The 23,194-nt window shown below is 56.2% G+C and overlaps 1 protein-coding gene and 1 long non-coding RNA gene across 2 annotated transcripts in view; one reads left to right on the forward strand and one right to left on the reverse strand.

Moving 5' to 3' along the window:
* Positions 1-1,808: 1,808 nt before the first annotated feature.
* On the reverse strand, positions 1,809-4,048 carry LOC123289288 (uncharacterized). Its single transcript, XR_006533125.2, has 3 exons — positions 3,921-4,048; positions 3,498-3,582; positions 1,809-1,938 (listed from the first exon to the last, which is right to left on the reverse strand). It is a non-coding gene; the product is annotated as an uncharacterized lncRNA (long non-coding RNA).
* The window catches only part of NIBAN2 (niban apoptosis regulator 2), a 52,832-nt gene continuing 32,516 nt past the window's right edge, over positions 2,879-23,194 (forward strand). Inside the window, exon 1 of the mRNA XM_014863662.3 lies at positions 2,879-3,096. Within this exon, the coding sequence (XP_014719148.1) occupies positions 3,042-3,096 (55 nt within the window). The 5' untranslated portion in view covers positions 2,879-3,041. The remainder of the gene's footprint in view (positions 3,097-23,194) is intronic.

A 23,194-nucleotide genomic window follows, 5' to 3' on the forward strand; every position in this document is an offset into this window, starting at 1 on the left:
GGCCGCTGAGAAGGGAAATATGCGCACTTAACAGCTGCGCCACAAGGCCGGCCCCTCATTTTTCATTTTTAAATCAACTTCATTGACATGTAATCTTCATACAACAAAATGCATCCATTTTAAGCTGCGTAATTTGATGAGTCTTGACAAGTATGGACTCCTGTGTAACTATCACCCCAGTCAAGGCATAGGCCGTCACCATCCTTCCCAAAACTTCCCCCCTCGATTTTTTTTGCAGCCAATTCCCCTCCACTCTGCCCCTTGCTTTAAGTGCTGTCGAGCTGATTCCCACTCCTAGTGACCCTGTGTACAACAGAGCGGAATCCAGCCTGGTCTTTTTGTGCCATCCTCTCACCTTCCGGTGCTGGATCAGACAATGCTCTGAGGCTATTCATAGGGTGTTCAATGCCAATTTTCTCGGAAGCGGGTGGTCAGGTCCTTCCCCCTAGTCTGTGTTAGTCTGGAAGCTCTGCTGAAACCTGTCCACCATGGGGGACCCTGCTGGTATTTGAAATACCGGTGGCATAGCTTTCAGCATCACAGCAAGTCACAGCCACCACGGTATGACAGCTGACAGACGGGTGCTATGATTCCCTGACTGGGAAATGAACCCGGGCCATGGTGGTGAGAACGCCGAGTCCGAAACACTAGACCACCAGGCCTGGCTACTTTGCCGCTAGATAACACAATTTTTTTTCTTGTGAACTGAATGAATCTTGAATCGGAAGGGATTGGCCCCAAGGTCTAGGGGGAGCTATTCACATGCGTGTACAGCACCCCACAGTTTATAATGCCTTTCCACTTTCACGATCTCATTTGCCTCTCAGATATGAGGCCATGGACGCTCAGAGGGGCTAGGTGACATGTGCCCAAAGGTCTCCAAAGCCAAGAGGGAGGGTCCTTGGGCTAGGGGCCTGGCACTCTGGGAAGACTGTGGGTGCTCTGGGCTCACAGGCCTGGGTGCACCGTGAAGGCTGGCAAAGGCTGCTTGAGCTCCACCTCTACTCCAAGTGACCCAGATCTCTAGGCTGGCTGAGGAGATGCCCTGGGATGTCCAGATGCCAGCTAGCTCCAGCTCTCCCCTCCCAGGGCAGAGCAGGCATTTACGGTCCCTATAGCCTGAGTCGCAAGAAATATGAAATGAGGCTAGCAGCATCACTTGCTTCTGGCTGTGCAAAGAGCCAGGTATCAGGAGGCATGGCCTCTGGCTGGGTTCCGCCTCTGCCTTGCTGTGTGACTTTGGTAACTCACTTTCCCTCTCTGGGCCTCAGTTTCTGTCTCTGTAAAAGGAAACTAGCAATCCCTGTCAGCTTGACTTCAACTCCACCTGATGACTCTGCCTCATAAGTACATCCTGCTCTTCAAAGCCCATGCTGTCCCCACCTCCTGGAATGCTATTCTCCAGTATCTGCTGTCAAAATTCTGGTTTTTCAACTTGCAGTTCTGGTACTACTCCCTCCGTGATTTTCCTCAAAACAGAATATTCTGCTCCTTCCTCAAGCTTCTATACTCTCTTGAGGGCAGGGACTCTGATGAACAATAGAATGATGGGTTCTGTTTGTTGAGATGACCAATCCTGGCCCAGGCACTATGTCACTTCGTTATCTCATTTAATGCTCACAACAAAGAACAGAGCGTCATTATTTTCATTTGACGGATGAGGAAACTGAGGTTTTGAGTAATGCCACTTGTCAGGGGTCACAGAGCAGGTAGGACAGCCGGGGTATCCTCTCTTTCCAACCCCAGCACCTTGCAGAGGGCCTCGCAAGCAGAAGGTGTTTATTACCTGTTTGCTGAGTGACTGGGAAGCATGGAATGCAAAAATGAGTGCTGGTACCACGTTAATCAACTTCAAACCTACTGGCCTATGTCACCGCTGCAGTAGGAACTGTCCAATTACAGGGTGGGATGCACAGAGAAGTGGTGAGCTCTCAGTCCCTGGGGTAAGCAAGCAGAAACTGAGTGACCCGTGGGATGCTGTAGAGGACGTCTGAGCATCAGCTGCCAAGGAAGGCTCCAGCCACCCCAGTACATGATTTGGGGATCCCAGATATTAACCTGTCTTCCCTACCAGCTTGGGAGGTACCGGGTGTAGCACTGAAACACCCTCCTCTGGACCCATGACCCACTCATGCCCAGTCCCACAGGCTGGGTACCCAAAGTCCATGCCAGTGTGTGGGTTTTGGATCTGAGTGTTTTACAAATGGTAAAGTGCTATTATTTTTTCCATTTCTGACTTGCCCTGTCTCAAAGGCCACCTTTCCAGTGAAATACCCACACGCGGAGCCTGAGGAATGTCCACCTGGCATTGGGACCCAGAGTGCCTTTGGGCCTGAGCCCTCCCTGCCACCTCCCTTTTCCTCGCACTATTGTGCAAGACAGGCGGGCACACCTCTGGGGCAGGTGGAATCAAGGCCAGGGAACTTCCAGAAAGCCGGCGGCGGCGGGCGGGGCTGCGGGTACGGGGCGGGGGGAGTGGGGCTCGAGCGCTGAGCTCCCGCACGTCGGTCTAGGCGACCCCTACCAGTCCCCAACGACCTCCTTGGCGTGATTCTCTTGCCGCGCGGGGAGGGGAGGGGGTGACACCCAGGCTGGAGACCCCCAGGGCACCCCCGGTTCTTTCAGAGGCCCCATCAGCCCCATCTCTTTCTTCGTTTGGGTCAGGGCCCGTGCGCCTCGCTCTGCGGCTCTCCTCGGCCTCCCTCTCGCGGACCTCGTCTTTGTCTCTGTCTCGCGGGCGGTCCCCGCGTCCCCAGCCCCTGCCCCGCCCTCCTGCCCGCGGCCGAGGAGGGGCGGGCCCGGGCGCCGGGGGCGGGGCCGGGCGGGGCAGGGCCGCCGGGCCGCGGGCTGGGGCGCGAGGCGGAGGCGGCCGGGGACTGACGCGGCCGGAGCCAGAGAGCCGAGCGCAGCGGAGGCCGCAGCCAGGGCGGCGGGAGCGGCGGGAGCGGGGCGGGCGCGGCTCCATGGCGCCAGCGGCGTCCGCCTGAGCGGCGCGGGCAGCGGTGGGCGGCGGGCGGCTCGGGCCCCGGCTCTTCCTCGCCATGGGGGACGTGCTGTCCACGCACCTGGACGATGCCCGGCGCCAGCACATCGCAGGTGAGTCCTGCGCCGCACCGCGCGCGCCCGGGCTCCGGTGGGGAGCCCCTGGGCCACGCCCCCACCCCGGCCCGCCATCCTCCCCGGGGCTGGGGTCTCCGGGGACTCAGGCCCGGGGCGGGGCGGGAGTGCCTGGGGACCAAGTCCTGCGTCCGAGCTTATTCTCTCCACGTCTGGGCGCCCCTTCCCATCCGCTTCTGAGCTCGCCCTTCCCCCTCCCGAGGGGACTCGAATCCCCGCTCCTCTATCCGAACCCCCTCAGAGCCGGTCCCTTCGGATCCCCCAACACACTACTCCGATGGAGCTGTGGAGGGGTTGCAGGCCCCCCTCCCCCTCCCCCTGCCACTTCGGGTATCCCCGACCGGAAGCGTTCCAGGCCCACTCGGCCAGCGTGTCCTGACCTTCCTCCCTCGCTGTCCCGGTCCTCCGCTCGCCCTGGCCGCAGACCCAGTACACGTGGCTGAGACTTCCAGGGCCCATCAACGCCTGGGGAGTGTGACCAGGGTTAGATGGGGTGCACAGGAGGGGGTGGGCCAGAAGCCCTGTCCTTTGGCTCAAGCTCAGCAGGGTCCTCCTCCTGGCAACCATGACCTGGGGGCTGTCAAGGCTGGAGCCCAGCCTCCCCAGCCCCCTCCTTTAGCCAGCCCTGCTCTCAGCCTGTCACTGCACAGTGGTCACTTCTCAGAAGGACAGCTGCCCCGTAGGCTTCCTGGGGAAGCCGGGGGACTACAGCAGCGTCCTGGGTTCCTCCGCCCCCAGCCCTGGAGAATGGAGAGATAGGGTGAGGGTATCGGGCTGCCTGGGAGACTTCGTGCTGTGCTCACCTCCTGGCCCTGGGTGAGGCTGCCTGGGCGGAATGCGAGCATCTGTTTCCCAGCCCTGACATCTTGGGCAAGGCTCCCAGTGTCCTGGCACCTCGGTTTTCTCCTCTTCGAACTGGGGTGAATGATTTCTTCCTCATTAGTGAGTTGTTGAGAGACTTGAGTGACTTAATTTGTGTAACTTTCTTAGCATACGGCCTGGCATCGAGGCCGGGGTGCTGGTCCATGTGCGGGGGCAGCCGGTGGAAAGAGGAGACCGTTCCTTTTGGCTGAATTTGCTTCTCCCAGTCCAGGGGGCCCAGAGCACTGTGTCCACCTACACTTATCTTGATGTGCCTTGCAGTCCTGGAGAGTTTCAGCAGCTGTGTTCTGCCTGCACGTACCCCTTGAGAAAAGGGACCAGGTGTCCCTTAACTCCGTGTCCCCAGGGCCCCTCCCCAGCTGGACACAAAGACGGTCCTGGGGACGGCTTGTCCAGTGACTGGTCCTGGGCCCTCAGCCTGAGCTTCCCCTTTGTGCCAGTCCTGGCCCCGGGGTGAGGATGAGGTAGAAATGAGTCAGACCCTCTCCAGCTTCAGACCAGCAGGGGGTTAAGTCCTGGAAAAGCCTCCTGGTAGGACAGGCCTGGAGGAGGAAGGCTGGGGTGGAGTCTTCCTGTCCCCTCCCTGTCGGTGGCAGCCTCCTGGAGCTCTGTAACAGTCCATCCATTCACGACCTCCTGTGGGGGCCCCTCACCGGGCCTGGGTGGGGTGTGCTGCGCCTTTTTCGGTGGGGTTTTTCCTTCCCCCACCCCCAGCTCTGGCTCTCTCCCTCTTCCCACCTCCTGGGCTGAGAACTGCCAGCGCCCCGCCCCCCTTCCCCTGGCCATTTTACAGGGGAGGAGACTGAGACCACAAAAGGTGAGGTGTCCTCTCCCGGACAGGGTTGGGTTTGTTTTGTGGACACCGGGCAGGGTGCAAGAGGGTTGTGCCCACTCAGCCTGCTGGCCTCTTTCCTCCCTACACTTCAGTGCTATTAATAACCCTCTTCACATGCCTCAAATTCCTGGTCCAGGCTCACCTGAGGGGGCACCTGAAGTTGGGGGGGGGTGGGAGTTTGGAAGGAGGAGAAGCTGCCAGCCCCCTCCCAAGGAAGCAAGCGGCCTTAGAAATGTGTGCTGGAGGGGAATGAGGTGTGTCTTTGTCCCCTCCACTGACCCTTCACCTTCCTCACTTCACCTTGTTCACAGTGAGCCCCTCCATGCCAGACAATTAAGATTCCAGAGCCCTCCCTACCGAGGGTCTGGTTCTCCGCCCAGGAGACCGGTACATCCCTTTCCCACAGTGCCCTGAGCTCTGAGGCGGGTTAGGGTTCTGTGGCTTGGCCCGTGGCTCCCGCAGCTTTGTGCCCGCCCCGAGCAGGTGAGCAGGTGAATGCCAGCCTGCAAGTCCTGGCAGAGGTCAGGCTCGCTCCTGCCCACAGTCCTGTTCTGCTGCCACGGCGCCTTTCATCCTGGGATTTCAAAGCCCCTGGCAAGCACGGGCTTGTTCTCACACCAGCAGCCCCGTGGGGCTGGTGGCAGGATGATTCCTTCCTGCTTTCATGAGGGAGCCTGCGTGGAGGAAAGAGCCCTGGCCTGGGAGCCCGGCGGCTTGGGCAACTTCAGGCAGCTACTTGCTTACTCTGTCTGGGTCTCAGTTTCCCGAGCTGTGAATTGAAGGAGGTGTATTACCTGATGGCTGATGTCCTTTCTGGTTCTGAGGGCCTGACAATACCAAATTTTTCCCACAAATCTCCTCCAGACTTGGGCCAGCTCAGGGTCCCAACATTGACTCCATAGTATGTTAGCTAGCGTGACCTTGGGCCAACATCTTAATCTTAATTTTCTTATCTATAAAATGGGAATAATAGTAGCTTCCTGCTAGGCTCTGGTGCAAGGAATTGATGAGATAATGCAGGTAAGAAATCCACCCCAGTGCTTGGGGCAAAGTGAGTGCTCGCCAACAATTGCTATTGTTATTGAGAATTCTCATTTGCTCTCTGCTGTTGACTCTCTGGTGGGGGAGAGAGTGGTCGGGTGTTGGAGTTTGAAGGAGGCAGTTGGGGCTGTGGTTTAGGTCCTGTTTCTCTGAGGTTTCTCCAGTCCTGTGGGGCAGGGTGGATGCTGGTTCCCTGGATGCAAGCATCCACCTGAGGTCTTAGAAACCCTGATGACTGTGCCTTCTGCGTTGGCAAACGTATGAGATGGATGTGAGCTGTCTGGAGCAGGCCCAGAGGACCTATATGACTAGGAAGGAACTAGGATGTGGAGAGGTGAGGGGGTGACACCAACCTACACCTTCCACCTGGCCTAGAGGACAGGACTATGACGAGTGAGTGGAAGTCTGGATGGTCCATGTCCACACTGTATGAGGGGTTCTTTGTGTATGTTCTGAGCCACATGAACCATGAGGGAGTAAACTCATGGTTGCTCAAGGTGCGTAAGTAGGCGTTGGATGCTGTGCCCTTGAGGAAACCTGGCATTGCCTGGGGGGCTCTTCTGCCTCTAGGACAACCTTGAAGGACTCAGCTGTTAGTCCAGAAATTCTGTTGACCAGGGTGAAATTGTGGGGGCCAAGGAACCCTCCCTTCCCCCGCCCCCGCCATACGCCCTATGGTTTATTACCTGAGAGGGCAGGTGAAGGAGTTTGCCAGTACCTCTCTTCTCCTGGGCTCACCTTTCCTCTTGCTAATTGTTTTTTTAAGGAGCAGCTTTATTGAGACATAATTCACCTGCTAGACAATTTACCCACTTTAAGTGTACAATTCAATGTTGTTTTTTTTGTATATTCACAGAGTTGTGCAACCATCGCCACAATTACTTTTAGAACCTTTTTATTACCCCTGAAAGAAGCCCTCTGCCCATAAGGAGTCACTCCCGTTTTCCCAGCTCAAGGCAACCATGGCTCGTGTTGACTGATTGCGGAAGTAACGCACGCACCAACAGTTCAGGAGTGGAAAGTAAAACAGCGAGGGCCCCCTCCCTCCAGTCCCACTGCCCAGAAGAAATCACTCCAGTTTGGTGTGTCACTGTTTCCAAACTTACATCTCTGTGTACACGGGCATGTGGCTCTGTTTATAAAAAGAGGTCCCATGATATCTTTCTGTGGTTTGCTTTTTTCACTCCGTATAGTGTGACCGTCTTTCCGTGTCAGAACACGAGGCTGCCTCCTCCTCCTCTTGGTGGGTTTTCTCTCTGTGCACGGCGCAGGTTATTTACCCAGACCCCTCGGCACGGACTTTCGGGTTGTTTCCATCACTAGTATTCACGGTGCTCCCTGAACCTGGTTGCACGGGTCCCGCCCCAGGTTCCATATCAGAGGCCTCAAATCAGAACTCCTGAGTCACGTTTTGATGTATTGACCATTAGCCTCTGAAAAGGCTGAAGACATTTGACCCTCCCTCCCGTCAGTACGTCAGTACTAGCACCTCAGGCTTGAGTATTGTCTCCTGTTGACCATCAGACAGGAGAAAAAGGGTATCTTGTTTATTTATGGAGCAAAACAAATAATACCTTTTTCTGAACTGATTTTATTGCTTTTAATTTTATTTTTAAGATTTTATTTTTCCTTTTTCTCCCCAAAGCCCAGTACATAGTTGTATATATTTTAGTTGTGGGTCCTTCTAGTTGTGGCATGTGAGACACCGCCTCATCATGGCCTGATGAGTGGTGCCATGTCCGTGCCCAGGATTCAAACCGGTGAAACCCTGGGCCACCGAAGTGCAGTGTGTGAACTTAACCACTCGGGCGTGGGCCGGCCCCATCCAAACTGATTTTAAAAGCCTACCTTTCCACTTTTGGGAAGTGGCTAGAGGCCCCAGGAATGAAGGGATGAGGTGTCTGCTCTCCGCCACCCTCCACCCTGGTACTGGCCTTCCTAGTTGCTGCCCTGGGTCTTGCAGAGAGACCAGGCTGGCCGGAAGCAGTGCCCGGCCTCGCCTGGGCTGCTGCCCTTAGCCAGGGTCTGGGTCGGCCCCTGGGGGTGAAGCGTCTGGGGATTCTGCTCCGCTCTTGTGTCGGTCTTACATAACATGCTTTTGTTGGCGTTGACCCTGCCCTCCCCCTCCATCCAGCCTCACTGTGTTCCTTTCCCACTGCCCAGGCCTGAGCTCTGGCATTGCCTGCTCGGAGCTGCCTCCCGCCTCACCCCTCCATCCTTCCCGCCTCACCGCTCCGTGCTTCCCACACACACAGCCAGAGAGAACTTTCTAAACCCAAACCGGGCCGTGGCCTTCCCTCCTGAGGAATGGAGTTTAGAGACAAGACTTGGAATCGCTCACCGCCGTCCTGCAGTAACCACTGTATTTTTCAGTGGTATTTCCGTTCCGTGTTTATTGTTATACGTTGCTGAGACCATGACTCAATTTGTGCCTTGCTTCTTTCACTAAACGGTTTCTAATAAGCATTTCTCCCAGGTCATTAGAACCTTCCTGGAAGCATCCCCAAAGGTCGCATCTCATTCTGCATCCACGCAGACCTTTTCTTACTACCCCCCCACCCCGTGCTGGACATCACTGCGCTCTGCTGTGACTGGACAGTGGATTTCAGGGGCAAACGAGGTTCTGTGTTTGTTTCCTTTCCTGCTCTGGTCAGTTTCCCTGCTGGAGACACACTCATCCTCTTGCCCTCCGGCCAGTGCCCCCTGGCCTGCTTCCATGGACCTGGGCATTTCCCGGGAGGCTCCTTCTGGGAGCCCCGGACACCTCTGAGCCTCTTTCCAGGGGGGAGTGGGCTCAAAGAGGCTGCCTGTGAGCTGGGGACATGGACTGATGACCGTGGCCTCTGGGTGTGTGACCTCGTACATCCGGCTGCTTCCCCAGCCTGTGGCCTGCAGGGGCTGCAATGATAAGTCTCCTGCGTGAGGATGGTGGCTGATGGAGTAGGGAGGGCCCGATCAGGCTCTGAGCAATACCTGTATGATTGGGCATCATTTAACTGAGCACTTACTCTGTGCCACGCCTTCCTTTGCCTGTATTACCTCATTAAATCCTCACCCTCCATGCCCGTCCCTCACCTTTTAGAGGTGGGAGCAGAGCAGGTCAGTGGCAGGCCCAGACTGGGGAGTCCAAGGCCTTAGCTGTAAAAACCATGCTCCACTGTGACTGCACAGATCCCGATGTTGGGAGTGGGCAGGGGGACAACAGGGAAAAGGCCCCAAAGAGAGGCAGGTGGGGAGGGGAAAGGGTCAGGGGAGGAGGAGGAGGCCTGGGGGTGGGGAGGAGCCGAGTGGGAACTGAGCTGGGTGTGTCGGAGGCTCCGTACGGTACATAGGTTGCACAAATCTATCCCTCTCGTCATTACTCAGTCTGAGACTCCAGTCTCCCTTTGGCCAGTTCTGCTCTCCTTCCCAGCGCCCCCTCCTCCTCCGCGAGCAGAGCTCATGACTCACTTCACCCTGGGTCTCCTCACAGCATCGTCCTGTGGCTACAGAAATTCCTGAGCTGCTTTTCCCATCCCCCTGCCCCACCCCCCATCCGCTTCCCGGCCTGAGGAAGAAGAGTTTTTCTCTAGACAGGGCTGGGCAGAGTTTTAAGGAAAGATGAAGGCAGAGGCCTAGGTTTAAAACCCTGGAGGGTGGAGCAGAGTCGTGCCCCCGTCTTGGTTGAATCTTACGGCCTGAGTCATGGAAGGCTGCAATCTTACTGATCTCACATATTTTAAAACTGGAAGGACAGGAAGTGCCCACCTCTGCAGGGCACCTGGTTCCACCCCCTGGGAACAGGCCAGGTTTGGAGATGTGCTGGCCCGGAGAGGTGAGAGGACCTGCCTGTGGACACCTTGGATGGGGAGTTGGAAGAAGCAGGGAGTCCAGAGGTTTGGGGCAAGGCTCTGCAGTCAGACTGCCTGGATTTGAGTCCCTGCTTTGCCACCCGGTGGATTGGTGTTTTGGGCAAGTCGGTCAGCCTCTCTGAGCCTCAGTGTCCTCTGTGAAAGTGGATGACAGTACTGGCTTCTCAGGGCGTGAGGATCACGAGTGACAGGCCCTGGATGTGCGGCACCAGGCTGGGGAGAAGACAGTGAGTGGTGGCTGCGATGATTGGCACTTCATGGACGGAGATGTTTCAGCTCTGTCCTGTGGTCTCAGGCACCCCCTGCCCCCTGCCATGTGCTCCGGGAAGTTGGCATGCCCCAGGTTGAGAAGCACCAGCCATGGCCCTGGGCGCCTATGGCAGCCAGTCGGCACCTGGAGGGCAGTGAGACAGGGTACACATCAGTCATTCAACAGCATCGTCCACTCTGCTTGGCGCTGGGAAGGGCACGGAGGATAAACAGGCGAAAAGACAGATGGGAATGTGCCCCCTTTGCCTGGTTACCTGTCCAGAACTAGACTTTCGGGTTTTGAGCCTGATTCTGTTGCTTGTTTGCTGTGTGTCTCTGGACCAATGGCTGTGCCTCTCTGTGCCTTTTCTCCCTGTCTGTGACCCCAGGACCAATATCTACTCATGGGAGTTTTCTGCCTCTGAAAACCGTCTCCTAGATGTCTCAAGGTGCCTTCCAAAGGCAGGGCTGGATGGGTTTGGATGTTGGAAGTTGAGGTGGAGGGTCCGGCTCTGCATGCCTGTGAGACCCTCCAGGGCTCTGACAAGCCCTGGCCCCAGACACACTTGGTCATTCTTCCTTTTATTCTTTCAGTCAATAGTTATTGAGCACTTGCTGTGCCCCAGGCACTGTACTAGGCTCCAGGAACACACTGATGCAGAGTCCTATGTGGCCCCTGCCCACGTGGCGCTTCCTGACCGGCTCTCCCGCCGCAGGGTGAGGGGTGTTCTCAAGGGGCCAAGCTTCTGTGGGGAAGTGTGACAGGGGAACTGGCCTAGTGGGTGAGGGCAGGATGGGTGAAGTGGAGGGAGCCATAGAGGCTGGCCTTGGAGAGGAGGGGACTTTTCTGAATGTCTGGGGAGGCCTAGGAGGGTGGATGAGAGGAGGGGGGCCCAGTGGTGAGAGCTGGCTTGGAGGGGTGTGGCTGGGGGAGGAGACAGTCAGGGGAGGTGTGTGTGTGTACAGGGGTGATGGCACAAGCCAGGCCCCAGTGACCGTGATGTGTGAGGTTGGGGAGATCTGGTTTCTGTTCTCCTAGGCCCTGTGGGATTGATGGACCCCATAGATTGTTTTATTAAGGCAACCAGTGGTCCTGCAGCCTCTGCTCCCATTCCTCTGATGACAGGAGCCTCACTCCCTTCCTAGGCAGCTCTGAATATGAGAACCTTCTTCCCTTCCAGGCGGAGTGGGAAGAGGGCCAGGCCTGGGTTCTGAGGACCTGGTTTGAGATTTGTCTCCAGTCTCTTGATATTTGGCAGGTGCCTTTCCTTCTCCGGTTCTCAGGTTCCTCATCTGGAAGTTGGCATAATAGGAGCCCAGACCTGCTAGGCTGTTGTGAGAGATGGATGAGATGATGAGGGCAGAGCTCTGTGTTTAAGAAGGCATTGGCTCCTGTCATCATTAGTCCTTACTGTTGTGTATAGTCCATGATAGCACGTTGGCCAAGGGGGTCCCTCCTCTCAGGGGGATCAAAAGTGCAGGGTGTGGGCTGGGGCGCTGCATGCAGGGTCCACGTGCAGGGGCGGGGGCTCCAGTGGGTCACTGGTCGTCCAGGAGGGGCCGAGGAAGAATGAATTGTGGTTTGCAAAGTGTGAACCCCGCTTTTCCACCCACACATCTGAGGCCAAGCCAATTGCAGCTGCCGTCTGTCCACCCAACACTCCATGCAGAACAGAGCTGTTTGTGTCCAGCTGAGTTGTCAAGCCAGAATCTTTTAGAAGAGGAGTCCCTCCGGCAGGAAACTACTTACCTTCTTGTGCTCTACCCACCTCTAATCCACCCCACCTGCCGGGAGCCACTTACGGGTGCAGGCTGGGAGGGGAGAGCCTCAGGGCTGGTGCCAGGTAACCTTTGGCAAGTCCTTCTTCCTCTCTGGCTTCGCTTTGCCCATCTGTGCAATGGGTCACTAGGACAATCTCTAGTGCCCTTCTAGCTCTGGCCTCTTGGGAGCCTGTGGGCCTTGGTCTGCATGGAAGGCACAGAGCAGATGGCCGGCAGATGGTTATTGCATGATGCCATCTTGCTGTGGAAGGAAGGGCTCTCTCTGAAAGCTGTCTGAGGCCAGGCCTGGGCTGGATGGTGGGGATGAAGTAGTGACACAAGCCCTTATCTCGTGGGACTCACGCCAGCCAAGAAGGTTCCATCAAGCTGGATGTGATGTGGTTCGTGTTACAAAGACAGTGGATCTTTATACTTTCCTGAGTGCAAGATGGTTTTAAACACTGGGTCAACCTAACTCTAGAGGCAGCCTGTCTGGCAGTGACTGGGAGGCAGCTGGCTTTTGCCACCAAGGGGCCTCCGGGCTTGTGCAAGTTACTCACCCCCTCGGAGCCTCAGCTGAAGTTACTCGCCCCCCTTGGAGCCTCAGCTGTCAGTTAAATGGGACGGTGATGCCTGCCTCCGAAGGGTGTGGAGATTCTGGGAGGCAGTAGTTCCTGGCGCTTGGAAGGTGCTTGGTCGATGGCAGTTGCATTGAGCTGTGTCCTGGGGGAGCTGTGTCATTTGCCCTGGCCCGCCAGGGATTTTAGGGACCATCTGGACGTCCGGAGGGGGAGTGAGTTGACAATTGCACTTCTGTTTCACTTTTTGTTTTTGCTTTTCTTCTTTGTTTTTTGGAAGTGTTCCCTGCAGGGGGTGGAGGGGTGGGAAGGGATGAAAAGAGAACAGAGCTCAAGCTTTGGGGAGTCTGGCCCTGTTGGGCCGCGGAGCCGCGCCTCGTGTGGAAGGTGTGTTTGTGGCCTCCTTGCGGTCTGCTCGGGCCACGGCTGCCGCTGGCTGAGTTTGGAGCTTGCTGATGGGCAGTGGCTGCTTCTCTTGTTCTGGCCCAGACCCTTCTCCCTCCCAGCCAGGAGGGCCCTTTGCAATCATCTCACCGATCCCCTCCTCTATTTCATTTCTGGGGAAACTGAGGCCCACGAGGAGGAGGGGACATCCCCAGGGTCTCAGAGGCTGCAGAGCTGGGACGGACACCCAGGGCCCCGACCCCAGCACAAAGCCCTTTTCCCCACTTCCTGTCCACCCCTCTGCCCCATGGACAGCCCCAGACAGCAAAGACCGGTCGGGGAAGGAGTGAGTGGCCTGGGTGGGGCTGTGAAGGTTATAATTTTGAAAACTGAGTAAACAAACAAGCCCTCCGTGAGAGAGAAGCACCCTGTGCTGGCCTCACAGATAGGCCTGTGTCTGAGGAGACAGCCTGGGCCTGTCCACACGCAGACACTGAGGTGTTGTGGTGCATTAAAAAAGCCAAAACTAGACTCCCCTCCCACCCGCACTCCCATATTTAAGGCTGCCAGGAAGAGGAGAGGGGAGAGGATGGAGTGGGGCCCGACCCCCTGGAGTGGCCGCTGCTCAGTCCCCTCCAGGCTCAGCCCAGCACAGTCACGGCTCCCTGTGTGACTTTGGTCAAAGGGTCTCCTCTCTGGGCCTCAGTTCCCTGTCTCTAAAATGGGGGTGAGCCCGTCTCTCAAGGAGGGTGGTGAGGGTCGGGGTGATTTGAGCCAAGTAGTTGAACACAGGGAGCCCTTTCTCTCACCCGGACCGAGGCCAGCTAGGGCCTCAGAAACCCTTCATTTCTTTCTGGCCAGAGGCGGGCACCTCTCTCAGAGCAGAAGGGTCACTTTCTCAGCGACCCCAGAGTCTGCCTCCTCCGGGGGGACCAAACTTCCCATCCAAGTCAGGCTGCAGCCGGCCGCCCAGCTCAGCTTTCCTGTCTTCCTGTTGGGATCGTGGCAGAATCTGAGAGCAGCCGCTTCTGGGGTCTGCCCCGCAGGCTGGGGGCCCGGCTGCTGGTCTGGCCTGGAGCCCCCCGGGGTGGGACCCAGAGGACTCCCTGTGCCATTAGGGGCAGAACTCCTTGCTTCCCTCTCTTCCTGAGTCCCCTCTGTGGCTTCTGAGGAGTCCGGCTCTGTGGATGGGAGCTTGGTCGAGCCTCCACTCTGGGCCTCAGTTTCCCCCACGGTTCAATGAAGGGGTTGGATGAGAGCCTCTGGAAGGCCCTCTGGGTCAAATTCCAGACCTGGAAGGCCCTGCAGGCCCTGTGGACTGACCCCTGCATTCAGGAACAATCTTCCCTGGGCCTCCCCTGCAGTGGACGGCTGGGCCCCCTCCTCACAAGGTTGTAGTTCTGATCTCAACGATAGGAGGACCATGAGGGCTTGGTCACTGTGGGCTCCCCTGAGGGGGACAGCGGGGCTCACAGGTCAGAGCTTGCTTCACCAGCTGCTGGCTAAGTGCCCCCAGGACAGTTCACTTTGGGTTTTTATGTCTTAGTTTCATCAGCTGTCAAATGGGAATGATAATAATGCTTCCCTGGGTCGTAAAGGTTAAGTGACATTATGTGTGTTTATAACCTGCCTTTATGCCTGCTTAACACAGTGCTGGACAGAGAAAATGCTCAAGTATCAATAGCTGTAATTAACATTGATTAGTTTAAATTGTTTTAATTCCTCACTAGTGAATGAATGGATGAATGTCTTGTAAGGTTCATGTTCTTGCAGCGGAGGGACCCGAAGCTGCTTGGAGGAAGGGTCTGGTTGGTGCGGGGGGTGCGTCCGGGGTGCAGAGGGGCCGGGCAGGTGTAGGCTGGTTCTGACTTCCCCTCTTCGGGTCTGGAAGGAGTGGTTGGGGCCCCACCGGGTCTGAGACCGCAGGCACCGAGCACGCACGTGCAGTGGCGCACGGCTTCCTTCCTCCCCTTCCTCCGGGCGTGTATTCCTCTCAGTCTGACTCACTGGCTTTGAGCTTTTGTTCGTGTCCTTGAGCCCCGAGGGTGAGGCCGGGAGAGGCAGGGCCTGGGGACTCGCTCTTGGACAGGCTGACCTTCCCCCTCTGCAGCTCCAGGTGCTGGGCCTCCAGGACGGAGCCCCTAGCGTGACAGGGACACCTGGGTCCTCATCTTGTCATCCTTACTGACTCCCTGTGTGTCAGGCACAGGAGCACACGTTGACTGAGGGCCCACTGTGTGCTCGGCGCCCTCACCAAGCCTGCCCAGGCCCTGCCCACGTAGGGCTCAGGGCTCTGCAGGAGAGCCACATCGAACAAAGGGTTACCAGCAGGTCATTAATTAGACAATTAGCAGAGGACAGATCGCTGTGACTAAATGACCACCCTCCCAGAGAGCTCGCACGTGTGGGCCCTGCGCCAGGCCCGTGTGGGGCACCGCCGTACGATGGCTCAGCAATACCTGTTCATCCTCCTGTCACAGGTGAAGAACAGGCTCCTGGTGGCCAGGGGAGTTGCCCAGGGTCCTCTGAGTGGGTGGGACGGTGAGCCCAAGTCCCCTCCCCTCTTGGTCCTTCAGTTCCTTCTTAGGACAACGGGCCCGTCTGGGAGGGGAGCTGTGACAGAGGCCGGGATCCTGCTGCTGGCCCCACACAGGGCCAGGGCTGTCACCTGGGTTTTAGGACGACGGACACAAGCCTTGGGGACGGTGTAACTGCAGTGCTGATCTGGGCTTTTACCCCCCAAAATCCTTTCTTTGTGCATGCCTAGACAGCAATGTGGGGTACAGAGGCTCCTGTGGCTAAAGCAGTGGGTCCTTCTAAAGGCCAGGCGGGAAACGGCTGTGCAAGGAGTGTGGTCCTTCCCCGGTCGCCACCACCCATGGGAGCAACAGCAGAAAGGGGGCCCGAAGCACCACGCCGGGAATTTACCTGAATGTGGCCAGGTGGTTCTGTTACATTACAGCATCACTTAGAACAGGAAAACCTAAAAGGGAAACAATGTGTGTCAGTAGGAGGTGTTCAGTGGCATAATATGTAGCGATTAAAAGTGAAGCCGCCTGGGGCTGGCCCTGTGGCCCAGTGGTTAAGTTCACATGCTCCGCTGCAGGCGGCCCAGTGTTTCGTTGGTTCGAATCCTGGGCGCGGACATGGCACTGCTCATCAAACCACGCTGAGGCAGCGTTCCACATGCCACAACTAGAAGGACCCACAACGAAGAATATACAACTGTGTACTGGGGGGCTTTGGGGAGAAAATTAAAAAAAAAAGTGAAGGGGCCGGCTCGGTGGCACAGCGGTTAAGTGCGCACGTTCCGCTTCGGTGGCCTGGCGTTCGCTGGTTCGGATCCCAGGTGCGGATCCCAGGTGTGGACATGGCACTGCTTGGCTAAAACCCATGCTGTGGTAGGCATCCCACATATAAAGTAGAGGAAGATGGGCATGGATGTTCGCTCAGGGCCAGTCTTCCTCAGCAAAAAGAGGAGGATTAGCAGTAGTTAGCTCAGGGCTAATCTTCCTCAGAAAAAAAAAAAGAAAAGTAAAAAGTGAAGATGTAGTTCTGTGTGTCCCCGAGTGGATATGTCTGTACAGATGTAGAAAAAATATGGAAGGAAACTTGTCAAAATGTTAATAGAGATTTTTTTGGGGTGGTAGATTCATGGATTATTTAAATTTTTTCTTCATTCTTCATTCTCTCTTTTCTTTTTCATGGTAAATATTTTAAATAAAAAAGAATAGTCATATGGACCATATTTTGGGGAAAAGTTTGATTCTTCTGTCTGACTCCAGAATCTGAGCCACCATGGCCTGGTGAGAGCCCCAGGGGTTGCGAAGCACAGAGCGGGCTTGGAGAAAGGGAGAGAGCAGGGAGGATTCTGGAAGTGGGGGTGTTTGAGCTGAGTCTCGAAGGACAGGATGGATTCTGGCCCCTAGAGTTGGGCTATAGGCAGGTGGGGGAGTGGCCTGGCACAGAGTTCCCTGTGTGTGGAGGGGAGCCATGGGGACTGTGGCTAGAGACAGAGGGGCAGGCTCGCATTCCTGGCAAAGGAATTAGGGAGTGGGGAGCCCTTTCTCATCGAGACTTGCTGGCTGGACTTTAGAAAGACGATTTCGCCTCTGCCACTCTGGGTGAGAATAGCAACAAACATGCATTGGGTGCTTACTCCGTGCCTGGCCCAGGAGGCACCTGTGGCCATGGATGGATGAGTCTGGGGGGGTGGTTCAAGCCAGAGATGGTGGATTGATTCCGTAATATGGAGTCTCTCTCCGTGCCAGGCAGTGGAGGTGGGCGTGTGGGGGACAGTGGGGTGGTGAGAGTGAGTGGATTCTTGTCCAGCTGGGAGCATCTACGACCCACCAGTCATCTAGCCCTTAGGTTAGAGGCCAGGTGGCTCACTGCTCCGGCCAGAACATGTTCCTGGCCCCCTGGGTGATGTGCGTGGCTGCTGCAGGCATGTGAGGCAGAAGGCTGGGCTCGAGGACCCCTTTCTGCAGTGCTCAGGGCTTCCCCTCTGCCTGTCTTTATTGTGACCTCAGCTCTCTGTGCCTCCGTTTCCCCATCTGTAAAGTGGGGATGGCCATAACTACCTCTGAGAGCATTGTGAGCTTTATGATGAAGCCATGTGAACTCTCAAGAGTTTCTGCTCTTGGGGTCGAGTGCCCCCACCCAGGTCAGGGCCTCCCTCCTGGAGGTGCCCAGGCAGCCTGGACTTGAGTGACAAGATGGTATTAGGTCAGGTCCCTCGGCGATGAGCTCTGACCTCCCCCTCAGACCTGTAGTGGCTCCCATCTCCTAGCATCTCTCATAGATCAGGTCCTCAGCCCCCAGAGGCTTGGCTTTCCCAGAGCTCCCCCTTTTATTGTTGTTGTTGTTACATAAACAATATCTAAAGATCAAAGAACTATTAGAAAATATAGACAAGTAATAAGAAAGTGAAAACCACCAATAATCCTACCGCCCAGAAATAGTGCCTTTTAGGCATTTTCCTGATGTATAATCAACAGTGGCTTGTGGGCAGCTGCCTAGTGTCGACCCCCTGCAGCGTGTTGAAGGGCAGCAGAATATTCCATTATGCCCCAGTTGTCTGCATTTTAACTTGCTCAGCCAAACCCCTGCTGCTGGCCACTTGAGTTGTTTCTATTTTTCATTGTTGGAAGCGGTGCCCAGTTGGACAACCCGAATCATTGCTGTGGGGTTAACCCATTGATTGCACCATTGTTTGAGAGCCTGCTCAGTGCCAGGTCGTGAGTGGGACTGGGGGGCTGGATGGGGAGGCAGCCATGGTCCTCACCCTCTCAAGGACCCCTTTCTGGGAGGATGACCCAGCACAGGGGCCCCTGCTGAGGTGGGAGGTAAGGGCCTCTCTGGGGGCCCAGAGGGCAGCACTGACCCAGGCTTGGAGGTCAGCAAAGGCTTGTTGGAGAAGGGGGTGTCTAAGTGAGACCCAAAGGGTGAAGGAGGATGCGAGGGTCATGGCAGAGGGTGGCTCTGCAAAGGCCCGAGGCCCAGAGATCACAGGTGTTGAGGGGAACCAGAATGTCCCAGAAATTGGTGGGTTTGCCGTGGTTCTTGCTGGCTGTGGCAGCAGCTCCCTCATGTGCACAAGCCTTGGGAAGCTGATTTTCAAAGTGCTGGGACATCTGTCCCTTTGTGGGGGTGGGGTCGTCTTCTGATGGGGGACGTGGAAGCAGGGGGCTGTGCCTGCCGCGTCTGAGAGTCCGGCAGACCCAGACCTCCTGCCCCTGGGCATGCCCCTCCCCCACCCCTGCGCCAGCCCAAAGGGGCAGAACAGGCTCAAGCGCAGGGCCTGCCCAGCTCCAATTTCCCAGGCCCTTTGCAGGTGCTGTATCATTTGACAGAATCTGCCGGAAGAGGAAACTGAGGACCCAAGCTTAGGTGACGGTTCGGTTTGCATGACGGGGTGGCGACCTTTTCTGCTGCTGAAGTGTGACCTTGGGCTTGTCAGGCCAGCTCCCGACCCGGCCCCACCTGTGGAGGAAGCAGCCTGCTGGGATTGGAGAGCCCCTGGCTAGCACTGTCCGCCTGGGGCTGAGAAGGGTCTGTCCCCAGGCCTGAGCTGGCCTTTCTGGGAAAGCCCCATCCTCTCCCTGCGTCTTCAGATGCCTGGGAGACTGGATTGAGGTGCTCTTGTGTTAGCTCGCAGTCGGGGACAGATACTGATGTGGAGGTGCTGTGCTGGGTGCTGACGATATGTCATGAATGAGACAGACAGGGTCCTTGTCCTCATGGGGGAAATGGACCCTAAACAGTTAATTATTAAAGCAGGGTTTGCTGATGACTCACAGAGGGTTCTGACCCGAGTGGGGACAGTGACCGTCAGGGGTCACTTTCAGTGCCCCAGGCTGACAGGTGGAACTTGGACCAATTTGATCAAGCCTGGACGGTGGGCTCCTCTGGCACCCACCAATGTGGTCCTGTGTTGGGGAGGGCACACGCTATCTTATATCATGGTTGGAGGGCGTCAGGGCCTTGAGGGTCCAGCACAATAGAGTCCAGCCCCTTCCCTGGACAGACAAGGGACAGAGAGCCAGGCACAGTGAGGGACTTGTCTAAGGTGACCCAGTGGCAGTCAGGTGCCCTGACTTGGGGCCTAGCGCTCTTAACCCCGCGTGACCACCTGGAATGTGTGCCTGGAATCCATGCATCACTGCCCAGGGAGACAGGGAGCCCATCCCCATTCGCCCTCTAGGGCCCCCAGGGAAGCAGACACGGCACTTAGGCCTGCTGGCTGAGAGCAGAGTTTCCCAAGATGGGGAAGCACAGATGGGGGTCATGCAGGCACCTGGAGCAAGGAATGTGAGGCTAGCAGGGCCTCCGAGGGCATTCGTTCCTGGCTCTCCCGTTCTGTCCCCTGCTGGAGACCAACGAGACCTGCAGCTGGTGACCCAAGGGTGGGGCAGTGGCGTCCTCCGCTGGCTCAGAGGGGCAGGTCATGGGGAGTCTTGTTATTTGAATAAACTTTGCATCTTCTATCTGCATAAAGCCTCTCCAGCAAAAACTGGGAGGTTTACTGGTTCTAGGCATTGAAGGAAATTTCTGCCCCCTTCACTAACCTGATTGCCATGCCCAGGGTCCCTGGCGTTCCGGCCTGGTATTGGATCTGCTTGGGCCCGGTAGCAAGCACATGAGTGAATTTTCATGTTGGCCTACCCACCTACCCCATCTCCCCTTGCTTCTCCCTCCCTGATGTTGCCCCCCACCCCCCACTTGCCATCAGGACTCAGGGAGCCAGCACTGCAGGCAGCAGTGTGTGTGCATGCGTGTGTGTATGCATGTGTGCATGTGAGATGGACAGGCAGGGGAAAGTCTGGGTCCCGGGACAGCTTGGGAAGAAGCCTGACTTGGCCGTAGTGAAAAGGATGTTGGTGTCAGAGAGCACTTGGCTCGTGAAATGTGTAGGATTTGTGTCTCGGGGTTTAGCCCTTTTCCGTTAGGGGTGGGCCACAGCAACTGGCACTAATTAGTGGTTGGTTCTTATGAGAACAGCAGCTGGCATGTATTGGGCTCTCACCAACAATCAGGCAGAGTGCTGAACGCTTCTCACATGTTCTTATTTAGTCCTCACACCAATTCGACGTGTGTACTATTTTTCTCTCCATTTGATGAATAAAGAAACTGAGGCTTGGGAAGTCATGGTCAATAGCAGAACCAGGTCTGTGTGGTTCCAAAGTTTGTGTTTTTACTGCTAACCTCTCCCCTGGGACAGAATCTTCTTCACAGCCTCCTTGCCAATTTGCTATCCAGCCTCTGCTTGTATACCTCCAGTGATGGGGACTCTCTACCTCCTAGGGCCACCTGCCCCACACTGGGCATCTGAGACAGAAAGCCTTCTGGAGTTCTGTCCGTCTTTGGTGGATCATTTAAGAACAGGCTCCAGTTTGGCCCAGGCTGGCTATGGCCAGGTTTCCCTGGCATCTATTTTCCCTGAGGAATTATCCAAGTGTTTTGCTTTAGGGGAAGAACTAAGGCCTCCCTACCTTTCCCTCAGCAGCCCCTTTCCAGCATCATTTGTCACATAATGAGCAAGCCTGAGCAAACTCGATGTTGAGACCCTAAAGGTATTTTCATTAGCACTGATCTGGATGTCTTAGTCAATGCAATAAGACAAGAAAAAAAAAAAAGAGAGATATAAATACAAGATACCAGGAGAGCAAGACATGTGTCCCTGCCCTGTGGAATTCAAAGCACTTTCCCATCTAGCCTCGTCCTTAGCCTTGTCCACTCTGGACCTGTGGGAAGTGGAGGCTCAGAGAGACAAGGAACTCACTCACCTGCTGTGCCACCAAGCGGAGGGGCTGTGGTCGGCCGAGGTTTAGTGGCATGTGGTTTGTGGGGTGCTTGCTTTCAGCATCTTCATTGATGTTTCTCTCTCCACTTCCCCTTTATGATGAGTTAACCCCTGAAGGATGAGGGCCCAGAAAGATTGGACCCCAAGTGTGTTACCTTCCTGTCCCCCGAGGGGCCCACTGAGGGACCAGTGCCCTGCGCTTTGGGCTGAGAGCAGGCTGTTCTCATTCCCTTTTGCTGGTCCCCATTTTGTGACCTGAAACATATCACAGAAAACTGCCATTAGCACAGGTGGACACACTGGGACCCCTGGGCTTGTGAAAGGCTTGCTGCCCACCCACCCACTCACCGGCCCGCAGCACTTGGGCACATGGGGCTCCTTTTGATTAGTGGTCCTTATCACCGATAATGCAAGCCCCCGTTTGCTCAGGCTCTGTGCATTTCCTCATTTCATTGAATCCTTATGGCAACCAGACCAGGTGGGTACTGCTGTTACTCCCATTTTACAGCTGAGGGAACTGAGGTTCAGAGAGAATTAAGTCACATGCCTAAAGTCCTGCAGCCCTTGAGTGGTGGGGTTAGTATTTGAACTGAGATCTGATTCCAGAACCTCAACACTACTCTGCTTTGTGAAAACCTTCTTCTTGACGTAGAAGGTACTCCTAAATATTTGTGGAATGCATTAATGTTTTCTCGCATGTCAGAATCTGTGCATTTCCTGGTGTTCTGCTTGGCACACTCTTCTTCCTCCACCTGGCTGGCATCTCTTCATGTCTCAGGTGCCACCTCCTTCTGGAAGTCTCCCGTGACCCTGCTGGCTGGGTTGGCCGCCTCTCCTCTGGGTTCCTGTGACTTCCCATGCTGCCCCCAGACAGAGATTTACCATACCCATTGTAGGTTCTTTTTTTTGAGGAAGATTAGCCATGAGCTAACTGCTGCTAATCCTCCTCTTTTTGCCTGGCTTTGAGCTAACATCCATGCCCATCTTCCTCTACTTTGTATGTGGGACGCCTGCCACAGCATGGCTTGCCAAGCAGTGTGTAGGTCCGCACCCAGGATCCAAACCAGCGAACCCCGGGCCGCTGAAGTGGAATGTGCGAGCTTAACCGCTGTGCCACTGGGCCGGCCCCCATTGTAGGTTCTGTTGACAGTCTGTCTCCGTCGTTAGACAGCAGGGACTGAGTTCGTCTAGCTCACTCCTGAATACCCAGCGCTCAGTGGTTGGTAAATGAAGGAGGGGAACGTGAAGCCTTTCTTGTCTGGTACGATACAGCCCCTGAGATCCTCACCTGACCTTGGCTCTGCCCCCAGCGGCCATTTTGCTTGACCTTGAGCTGGCTGATGGAGGACATGGATTTCGGCCTGTGTCCTGTCCCGAGCTCCTTCCCTGTGGTGGCTGGTTGGGGTAGTGGTGATGCCGCCTACTGGGCTGGTCGTGGAGGAAGGGCTCAGTCAGCAAGTTCTGCCTGGGCGTCTCAAGGTTGATCACCAGTCTGGGCGCTGAGGGGAAAGTTGGTGGTGGGTGTTCTAACAGGCCCAGGACAGGGATCCAGGCCCCTGCTGGGCCTGGCAAGGTGAGTGTGCCATGGCAGGGTGCCCTGGGTCCCCACTTCAGCCTTGGTGCTCTGTGCTTTGGCATGAGAGCAGGCGTGTGCTGAGGAACACCTGGCGACCACGCAAGGGGATGCTGTCCTATGGCTCCGGGACAGTTTTCACAGGTGGCTAGGCCCCACGTCGTGAGGGATCAGATTCATTGGGTGTGGCGAGGATGAAAAGAAAGGAATGGAAGTAAGGAATGTTGCTGAGAAGTCAACAGAAATGGGTGACTAAGTATGAGGGGGATGGAGGTTAATGTTTACAAAATCGTGTCAGAGATCAGCCACCTCTGTGCCCATCCTGATGACGACAGCCCCTTGAGGGGGAAGCTAACTGTCCCCAGGGCACTCAGGAGCATACAGAGACTCAGAGGTGAGCACTGGACCACCGAGCCGGGGAGCTGGGATTAGTTTGGTGTCTGTCTGGCTCCCAAGCCAGGGCTCCCTTTGGGAGCAGGAGGCCGGGGGGAAGTTGAGCAGGGGTGGGCCCAGACGAGGTGGCTGGTCCTCCTGGGGCATCTTGCAGCTCTGAGAGTCTTTCTGGCTGCCTTTGACTGGCCCTTTGATCCCTTCTTCATGGCCGTTGGCCTGGGGTGT

The sequence above is a fragment of the Equus asinus genome, chromosome 10 (assembly GCF_041296235.1).
Source record: "Equus asinus isolate D_3611 breed Donkey chromosome 10, EquAss-T2T_v2, whole genome shotgun sequence".
Taxonomy (NCBI): domain Eukaryota; kingdom Metazoa; phylum Chordata; class Mammalia; order Perissodactyla; family Equidae; genus Equus; species Equus asinus.